The sequence below is a fragment of the Portunus trituberculatus genome, chromosome 38 (genome assembly GCF_017591435.1).
Source record: "Portunus trituberculatus isolate SZX2019 chromosome 38, ASM1759143v1, whole genome shotgun sequence".
Taxonomy (NCBI): Eukaryota; Metazoa; Arthropoda; class Malacostraca; order Decapoda; family Portunidae; genus Portunus; species Portunus trituberculatus.
Genome location: NC_059292.1, coordinates 19,503,762 through 19,513,761, shown reverse-complemented (window position 1 = coordinate 19,513,761; position 10,000 = coordinate 19,503,762). Strand labels below are relative to the sequence as shown.

General features: G+C 39.5%; 2 protein-coding genes across 2 annotated transcripts in view; one reads left to right on the top strand and one right to left on the bottom strand.

The window, feature by feature from the left end:
* LOC123514582 overlaps nucleotides 1-10,000 on the top strand; it is a 73,585-nt gene that overhangs the window by 56,563 nt on the left and 7,022 nt on the right. The gene's annotated exons all lie outside the window — the stretch shown is intronic.
* On the bottom strand, nucleotides 3,273-7,414 carry LOC123514581. The gene is made up of 3 exons (XM_045272544.1): nucleotides 7,049-7,414; nucleotides 6,720-6,890; nucleotides 3,273-6,557 (listed from the first exon to the last, which is right to left on the bottom strand). Exons 1-3 carry the CDS (start codon nucleotides 7,270-7,272, stop codon nucleotides 4,442-4,444), a joined length of 2,511 nt encoding a protein of 836 aa, XP_045128479.1. The 5' UTR covers nucleotides 7,273-7,414; the 3' UTR covers nucleotides 3,273-4,441.

The following is a 10,000-nucleotide window of genomic DNA, read 5'->3' as shown; positions in this document are numbered from 1 at the left end:
TTTGTGGCACAGTATGCCATGACAATTGTGAGTCTATTAAGGTCTCATATATGGTAGGCAGCCTCGAAACATGGACATGAGACGGAAAATAAGGAGCGTAACTCGGACGTTCCCATGTATTTTCAATGGGCGGTAGGCAATGTTTTGGGAGTAAGGGTAGGGGCAGCAGCGGACCAATAGCGCGCTGGCTTCACTTTTGTGACGTCACGCCACCTCTTTATAACCTAACCTCCTTGGATAATATGGTATCAACTGCTTCGCCCATTTCTTTCGCGGTGAATGTATGTATCAGTGGATCATTCTGTTTTGTCATTTAATAGCTCCACCTGGCGAGACAAAAAGTATTCTCTCAGTGTCACGAACTCGCATGGCTTCTGCTGTATGCTTAGTACTTCTTGTTGGTGACAGGTTTCACCAACATCTAAACTATTATGTGGTTATCCTAAAGAAATCATAAAACTTCTCCGGATTATTGACCAAATCTGGGAACAAATGCCCAAAGCTCCCAAATTTAGGTCTTTTAGAATTATTGGCATATATCCATATTTGTTGCAAACGCCTACACCTGCGCTTCCTCAGCAAAAGCTATAATGCGTCCATACTTCCCAAAGGCTGTCTTAGTACTTCATTATCTAAATGATGTGAATCAGATGTGTTGAGACTCAGTCAGTTGGAATTATGCAAATTTAAAATGAGTCAATTCAAATGATTCTTCATAAATTGAATCGATTCGATTCGCTTGATGTAAACGTATCCTAAGTCTAGCCTGCCAGGGCCCGTATTTATAAAACTTTCGTTAGCGAGACATAAGTCATGACATAAGCGATCGTAGCTATGATGCGACATCGGTGGCAAAGTTATGGCTCGGTAACCCCTCATCATTAGCTCGACTTAGCGCAGGGATGCCAACCGCAACATAGTGGTGAAACTTATGGACTGAAACTAATTCAGTTACGATGATTTGAACAAATAAACATGTCTCAGGCTTTTTTTGTATTAATAAGATTAACAACATATGAAATTTATGTATATTTGAAGGCGAATATAATCAATAATAGTGTCTCTCCACTGACTTCATTTCACCCGATGTAGACAAACGGCATATGACCCACGCACGTGCAGTCGCATATACTGCTACTTCGTTTTGTTGTTGGTTGCTACTGACATGATGGATGTACCACACCCACCACAGATGAGGAAATGAAGCAGCAACTGTTGTGTCAGCAAGCAATTTGCATTGTTAACTTCAACCTAGCAACCTTAAGTGACCCAACATACCCTAAACAACAATGTCACTTAAGATACATTGATTTGAAGAATAATTTCCAATTACCTAACTTATCCTAAACTAACAATGTCACTTAAGATAGATTGATTTGAGGAATAATTTCCAATTACCTAAATTATCCTAAACTAACAATGTCACTTAAGATACACTGATTTGAAGAATGATTTCCAGTGTTGATATTCAAGTATGGAAGGTGTGTCTAGGGATAGAAATATTCACAATGATAAGGTGTAACAATCTGTATTGGCACTTGTAATGTGCACTTGTAATACTGGCATTTCTTGCACAACCCTATTTAAGGTACTTAAGTAAAAGAGATATTTAGGCAAGCACAATAAGCAGCAGTGTTAATTGATAAACTAATCATTATTTTTCCCATTTTTGGATAGGAAAGCCTACATTGCTATGCTTTATGAAAGCTAGTAGTGAAGCATTGAATATTAGCGGCCACTTTACTAATGGATCTATTTGATGTAGGAAGTGGTCCACCTCCCAAGCCCCTTGATGACATAGACAAGAATTTGAGTGAGTAAATCATTCCATACACATATGGATCATCTTGGTTTTGAAAAGTATTAACCATTCCACCCTTGTATATCTATATCCTCCCACATTCTAGGTGACATTAAGAGAACACACCCTTTTTTTTTCACTCCTTTGCTTTTATCATTTGCTGCACACCACACCACTTCTTTCATACCTCACATTCACTCTCCCTCAAACATTCAGTAATGCCCACCTGCCTTCCTTTATAAACACCCTGCTTAGGTTTGGAGAAACACAGGCAACAAACTATCCATTTATTGTATTTAATGCTTCCAGGTATAAAGGACAACTTCTGCCATCTTACACATAACTAACTTTAACCCTAAACTAACAGAGTATAACTTCCAGTAACTTAACCTAATCAAATTGATGGGTCTCATTGATATGAAGAATTTCCTATGTTGATATTCAATTATGGAAGGTTGGAAATGGCAGCTCACAAGAAATGCATCCACACATGAATGTGTCTTAATGACAAGTGCACTCAGTACCTGTCTGCAACACAATAACAGTACATTACCCTACTGCTGAAAATATCAATAAGAGCATACAAAATATCTTTAAAACTGAAGTGTAAGGACATTAACTAGCTATCTATGTATAGACAAAGCCAACACCCTCCTCCAGGAGGAGGACAGCAAAAATGAGGCAACCACACACACACCATATACACTTACACTGTGTATGAGGAGTATGGGGGCAGGAAGATACTTCCTCCTTGAGAGGATTGTTTACCTCTTATAATAGTGGAATAGATATACCCCAGTGATAATGAGCCCATATATTTGGGTAATGGATGTTTGGCATATGAGGCAACAATTTATATTTTCATAAATTTCAATGAAGAAAAAAGTGTGAATTTAGCTAGTGCAATTATGAATAAAATTAACTTTATTGAGACACACATGAATCATTATAGTGAAACAACTCGATCAATGGTCAAGCACACATTACATTATACCATATAACATAACTTACATTTGTGTATTGGGGTAATGGATAAGTGAAGATTGTATTTTTTAATCGCTGATTGTTTAACACTGTCTTATATAGATAGTGAGATGGATCTGCAATAATTATGCTTGTGATGGTTTAACTAACATTTGTTGTCATTGGTCATAACAGTACAGATGGAAATGCTACTGCAGCACTTCTAACGCCTAACACGGCTGAACCTCCTGCTGGTGCCGAGACATCTACCGTCTCAGTGGATGATGTAGCAATGGGTTGTAGAGGTTGAGCACCATCTGTGAAATAAAGAAAGTTAATAAATAAAAAAAAGTAATATATATATATATATATATATATATATATATATATATATATATATATATATATATATATATATATATATATATATATATATGCACCTATCTAACATTTTGTAATGAAACTACTTTTTGGGAAGGAAGATCTTTTTTCTATTTTCTTAATCACCCCAAACATGTAAAACATTGATTTGCAATGAAAATGGTTACTAGATTCATTCAAAGCACATCAAAATTATCAAAATAAAAATTCTCACACATGACAATAACAATAAATGAATAAATAAACCAAACTTGGCTATACCTAACTTAACTAAACCTAACCTAACCCATCTTAACAAACTGACAGGAAATTAACTAAACCTAACCTAACCCATCTTAACAAACTGAGAGGAAATTAACTAAACCTTACCTAGCATTGATGACAAGTTTGGTAAGAAAATAAATTAAACCTAATGTAAGCATAACTAAATCTACTTTAACAATGAACTAAATCTAACCAAACCAACTATATACTTCCCTAATCTAAACTAACTTAACTAAACCTAACCTGATTTACCTTAATGATAAATTTGGTAAAACTTATGTCTTAGGAGCTAACTATTTTAGTCCAGTAAAAATGGGGTCGAACCCGGTTTTGTGGTATGGAGAAGGTTTTATTGTTGATTCTGGTGCTCTGACATGTCCTCAACAGGAATCAGCCGGGTGCCACTCCAGCACCCTTGGGGAAAAATTATTACGGGCCAAAAACAAAATGGCCGCGACGCGGCATGTCGCCCACGCTAATGCCACATATCTTTTACAATACTGCCGACAGAAAGGCGATTTTGGTGTCCATACCTATGTTTTAGAGGTCAAGGAAGTCATTCCTGCTCACTAATTAAGAGTATCTACCTAAGAAAGTATGTATATTCATCCAAAAGGGGGATAATTTGTGAAAAAAAAATTAAATTTATTGTAGTATGTACACTATTTACATTTAGTAGCAATCCAGATTACATACTACTTAGTAATCACTAGTTTCATATAAAATTCATAAATAATAATTTCAGCATACCCTTGAATTATGGTACATTACAATGAAGCCATGCAATAATGCTTATTAATATATCTGTGGTGATCAAATTAGGTAATAACTCCTTTTTAAGTATCTCATAAAACCATAACATAAATATATTGTGCAACAGAGTCTTTGAGTCATAAACAGTAATCTCTCTTTCATTATCACGTATTTGTTTCTAGGACTTTTGTCCCTGCACTATATTTACACAGGTCACATGTAATATTAACTATTGCTTAAAAGTAACATAAATCCAGAACACTGTGAATGGTCAGTCCTTCAAATGTTATGTAAATCACAATCACTCAAAAGTTCATCCTCTTCCTCATGTGATAATGTGCTCCGAGTATTATTAACATTATTACAGTCTGCTCCAGCGTGACAAGCACAGAACACTGAACATGACATTTGAACACCCGCACAACTGCATCTGCTGGAAGAACATGCACGCATCGAGGAGCAAGCACACTTGATCATTTGGAGAATTTCGGTTGGCACGGGTGATTTATTCTCTGGTAACATGACCGGGAAGAGCTTATCATTTCTCTTGGTCCATCCATACTTCAGTGGATCAGGAGCTTCAGGTTCACTGACGAGTGACGACTTCCACACAAGTGTCTGGTAATGGGCTCTGTAGACATGTTGCATGAAAGCCTCTGAAGTTGGTGGCAGAGACTTCAGTTTTGGAGCAACTGACAGCTTCTGGTTTGCCATTTTTGAGATCCATACATCATGGCGGGTCTCTGACATGTTTTGGCAACACTTGGAACCATAACATGTTGCCATGAACACTGTTGCTTCAGTGACAACATCTTCCATACCAGCATCTTGCTTACCCAACAACTTCAGTGTTTTACCGCCATTAAGCACTTTCAAAGCTGTTGCTTTTCCTATGCCATAGAGGAAAGAGGTAGTATCGCAACCACTTAAAGCATGCACTCCAGGAAGAAATTCTGCAATATTACTGTGCTTGGTCGCTGTAGCTTTTATATCTACAATTCTTCGGCCAGCAATGCAACTCTGCATAAACACCTCACAGGTGAGTTTTTCTTTGCAGTAGAAGTAAAGGAGAAGAACAAAGACGTCCGTATCATCAGAAACCACAGATATGCTTGATGCACCCTTGGTTGCCAAGTACACCAACTGATTCACAATGATAACATCAGCCTCCTCGTGAGTGTTACGAAGATTAGTTTGTGTTCTTGCTTGTCCGTTTGTGATGGATATGGGGACTGGATGTTCAGCAGTGATGATAAGTTCATTAGTGTTGTCTTCTACATGATCAACGAGATATTTGGTGATCAGGGTGATAAGTTGGGCTTTGTTGTAGGTGACAGTTAGCACTACATTCTGGGCTGGCAGAGGTGTATGGAGTGTCAGCGAATGTTTGCGACTGGCATTTGTACCAGCACGATTTGATCTACTGGCACCCTTGGTACTATTTGGTATATATCTGTCAAAGATCAGATGTACGCGACACATTTGTAAATAGTATCGGAGGCTTCCCAAGAAGTTTTTCACATAGTCTTCAACGGTACCATTTGATGGCCAACGAACAGTCCAAAGCAAGGCACACCCGTCGATGATATAGGCATCTGGAGGGCTGATGTGACGGCTTGATACTTCAACTTGTAATTTGGTAAGGAGTGTAGCTTTAGCTTGTGATCTCAAGTCACCATTTTCATCAAAGAGTGCAGACGGTACAGCAGATAATTCATAACTAAGAACATCTTTCATGTTCAAGCTTCTGGACTGCTGAAGGCCAATGACTCTTGTGTATATCATTTCAGTATTAATTACAGGTGTACCATCAATCTTGATCAGCTTCTTGTTAGAAGTCATTGTTTTTACATTCTTCTTTAGGGGGCCATGGAAACTAGTTGGCCATCCTGCTTCAAAATCCTTCATTTGTTGCTTCCCAATCTCGAGTGAGCTGTCTACAATCACGTTGTTCGAAGATATCAAGCCATTAGCAATGTTGACCAAACCTACTGGATGACTTGATGGATGTAGAGGATGAATGAATGTGCTTAGTGTAGTCCTCAGTTTTTCTCTGTCAGTTGCGTCACTCTTGATATGGGATTTGCCTTCCTCCTTGTGACTTGTTGCTACACTGCTCTTTTGACCCTCTTTCAGTGCAGTTACATCCATGAGAAGTTGGCTGCATACGTGGAGACTGAGTGCCCACGTAGCAACAGCTGATGGCTGGAGTGTCAATCCCACCAGGCCCCCAGCCTCATGTCCATACCTCATGAATGTGGACTCTATATACATGTCGGACCATATGCCATTCCATATTCCAGGGGTATGCCTCATGACGTGATTGCCCTTCATGAACTCTGATAGCACCTCAGCTGGTAGAGCCTCCATCGACCTCAAGTAGTACAGACCGTATCTGTTATCATCATAAAAAATAAGAACAAAAATAATAAGAACAATGCATTTAAAAACTAAGATAATACTCAGCTGGTTATAACTTTAAGTTCATAAAAGCATGTTAAGTTTAAATTACATTTTCGGGACACGCATCATGTGCTATGTTGACTAAAAAACCTACCTGGCATAGTTAAAGTGTGCACTGGCAAAAAAATAAGGGATCATGGCAGCAACTGCAGCTAGATGTAAAGGCCAGTCTCCCTCCCTCTCAGCTCTGACAAACTGCATCATTATCAGAACCGGCTTGATGAGGTTCGTTAACCACATCATGGAAGTTCTACTTCTTCCAGCCCTGTTAATAAGAAGCATAAAATAACAAATTTAATACCTAATTATCAGTAATCCCGCAGGCCTGTTCATAAACGAATAAGCAGAACGTTCTTGTCAGTTTAGTAGTCAAAGGTGCACTAAACGTTAACACTGCAGTAAATTAATTCAGTTCTAATTCACCTTTCTTCCAAGTCAACCATCAGTTCATCAAAGCTCTCACTGGCAGGTATAACATCTCGGAGGAGCTCTTCCACCACCATCCTCAGGGCTCGTACACATTGGGGAAACTTCTTTCCTGTAAGCATCTTCTGTACTCCACCAAATGCCGCATTCATGAGTGCTTCCAGTCCACTATTGGCCATTAGAGTTCCGACTGTGCCAATGAAGCTCATGAGCATATGCATGCCTCCAAGACGAGGGATGATATTTTTGAATTTCTGAGGATAGGCCCACAGGACGTCAACAGCTACACGATATAACTGCTGATCGACAGTGAATAATGTCACTAACTGATTGCATTGCTGGGTCAGTCTCTGAGACTCAACCATGGCAGTCATAACTGTGTCAGGGTCTGAAGGCTTCATATCTATGAGGGAGTATAGATAGCTTTGATGGCAGGCTTGATGGTGTGTCCTTGTTTACGAGCCATCTCTGTATTAAATCCATTGTACTCTGGAGTAGAACTATCATGTGTGATCTTTTTGAGGAATATGTAGTCAGTCAACTGAGCTCTGTTAAGGGTGATTATCTTAGCAGCCAATATTCGCAGCGGGAGAATGGGTTGGCGAGCACAAGCTTGTGGCATATCGGGTTTTCTGGGTCCATTATACCTTTCTACAGTCATTGGGAGTGTGTGTTCTATCTTCAAGTCCTCCTTTCTCAGCCTTTTGATTGCAGGAGTCTTTGGATTTTGGATATGATCTGTGCTTTCCTGTACTTGTGTTAGAAGCAAGGCGAGTGAATGCGTCGATTTCAGTCCATTTGGTGATGCAATGTTCGTGTCAAAGTTATCAGCAACTGTTTGAATTAGGCCAGTTCTACTGTCCATCAATCCTTGTAAGTTCTTCTCCTTCGAGGCAGCATGTGCCACTGATTTCTTGAACCGTAACACTTCAGCATATGAACACGTTATGCCGAATTTTGCACACTGTTCTATAAGGGATTTATCCCTTATGATGGTCCCAAGAGTTATCTGTAACATTGTTGGTCTGTTGGTGAGAACACTAGTTATGATGTTTCCTATTAGTAAAGCTGTGAGTGTGTTGTCTAGTTTGGGTGACAACTCAGCAAGCAACCTTAGGATCGTATCACTGCAAGCATTTGTTACATCTTCTTCAGTGAGTCGAGTGTGGTATGTGTCCCGGTTGGCTGTTTTTGCACAGCATTCGTTTTTTATTGTTTTGGCTATGACTGTCATGTCAATCTCATCACTGGCATCAGTAAGTTTGAGTAAATGAGGAGCTTCACTGCGGAACACAAATATGTTAGCTACTCCCGCTCCTGAGAGTTTCAGAAGATCATGACCAAAATGACTGAATAAGTTACTGATGAGGTTTTTACGTGATAGTTTACTACCACCATAGTTTGTGTATGCTTCGTGGATTTCAATAGAGTTCCATACGTGTGATTTTTTACCCTCCATCTCACAAATCAGTGCATCCAAGGCAGGATCATCTTGTAGAAAGACATTGGATTTAGTTCCAGCAGCTGCTTGAATATTCTTGTGGCTCATGAAGCGCTTATAACAATCATTGTGGTACTGTGCATCTGCTGCATGCAAATCTGTAACCGCACCACTTAATCTAACTCGAACTTCATTGGCCAGATCATCATTACGTTCATCACAGTTGAGCAATATCTTCTGCTTGTAGCCCCCTGTTGTCCGACACTGGTATACTTTTCTCCATCTGTCTGGATGGCGAGGATCCAATGGTAGGCACTTCTCACCGCAGAATACACAGTGTTCTTTGAAGCTGAATTTCGTTGTACCCAATCTGCGTGATCTTTTGGGCGGTACTACTGCTTCTGTTGCAGAGTTGTCATTACTCTTCTTTGTGATATATCTTTTGAGATGATGCTTAGAAGTGTAAGTAGATACACAGCTTTTATGACATCTTATAGAATCTAGACCATGCAGTTTATCAATTAGCCCATCACCACGCCTTATACTACAGTCTCTGATAGTTTCTACTCTAGCAGAGCCACAGTTAATGAGGTTAGGGGAAGTGTTGGAGCAAGCAAAGAAGCATTCAACATCCATGCTTGACCATGCTGTCTTAGCTGACCTGTAACGAAAGAATGTTCAAAATAATTACCGCCACCAATGAGCATGCATATTATCATATAATTATTGGTAATTTAAAGTATATATATTTCTAGATACCTTGAAATACGAAACTACTAACATCAATGACTTCCTTGACCCCTAAAACATAGGTATAGACACCAAGATAATTTTTCTGTCGGCAGTATTGAAAAAGATATGTGACATTAGCGTGGGTGACATGCCGCGTCGCGGCCATTTTGTTTTGGCCCGTAATAATTTTTCCCCAAGGGTGCTGGAGTGGCACCCGGCTGATTCCTGTTGAGGACATGTCAGAGCACCAGAATCAACAATAAAACCTTCTCCATACCACAAAACCGGGTTCGGCCCCAAAACACCGTTTGGCAACCGGACTATTTCCAGTGTTAAAGATATGTACCACTGTATTATACTGTAAGCAACTAGTTTGCTGAGAACTTTGTCTTTATGCCATGAGATGTAATGGCACCCTAATCTAACCCACTAGACTCACTGAGACTAAAGAGTATATGTGCAATATGGAATGAATGAAACAAACTGTCTAATATGAAAAATATTAATGTTGCAAAACTTACCTATTGTAGTTGGACTGTGGGGCAGGCAGAGGTCGAAGATATAGTGTCAGGAGCCACTTTTTACTGGGGTAACCGCTGACACCCTCAAGGCGGCATCCAGCTGTCACCGTCTCCCTCTCACACCATTGCTAGAGTTCACTTTCCCTAAGAATCCTTGCATGTCTAACTCATACCTCTTATCAGTTCTGAGTCACTTAGTTCAGCCAACACGGCTCTACGATCACGAAAACTTTTCAGGTGGCGTCGTCTCCAAGA

Bases quoted from the DNA above. Each gene is read 5' to 3' on its own strand.
- LOC123514581 (XM_045272544.1), bottom strand. From the start codon at position 7,272: ATGCATATGCTCATGAGCTTCATTGGCACAGTCGGAACTCTAATGGCC. The intron at 6,891-7,048 runs GTGAATTAGAAC...TCTTATTAACAG, and splicing joins ATGGTTGACTTGGAAGAAAG to GGCTGGAAGAAGTAGAACTT. The intron at 6,558-6,719 runs GTAGGTTTTTTA...TGATGATAACAG, and splicing joins GCACACTTTAACTATGCCAG to ATACGGTCTGTACTACTTGA.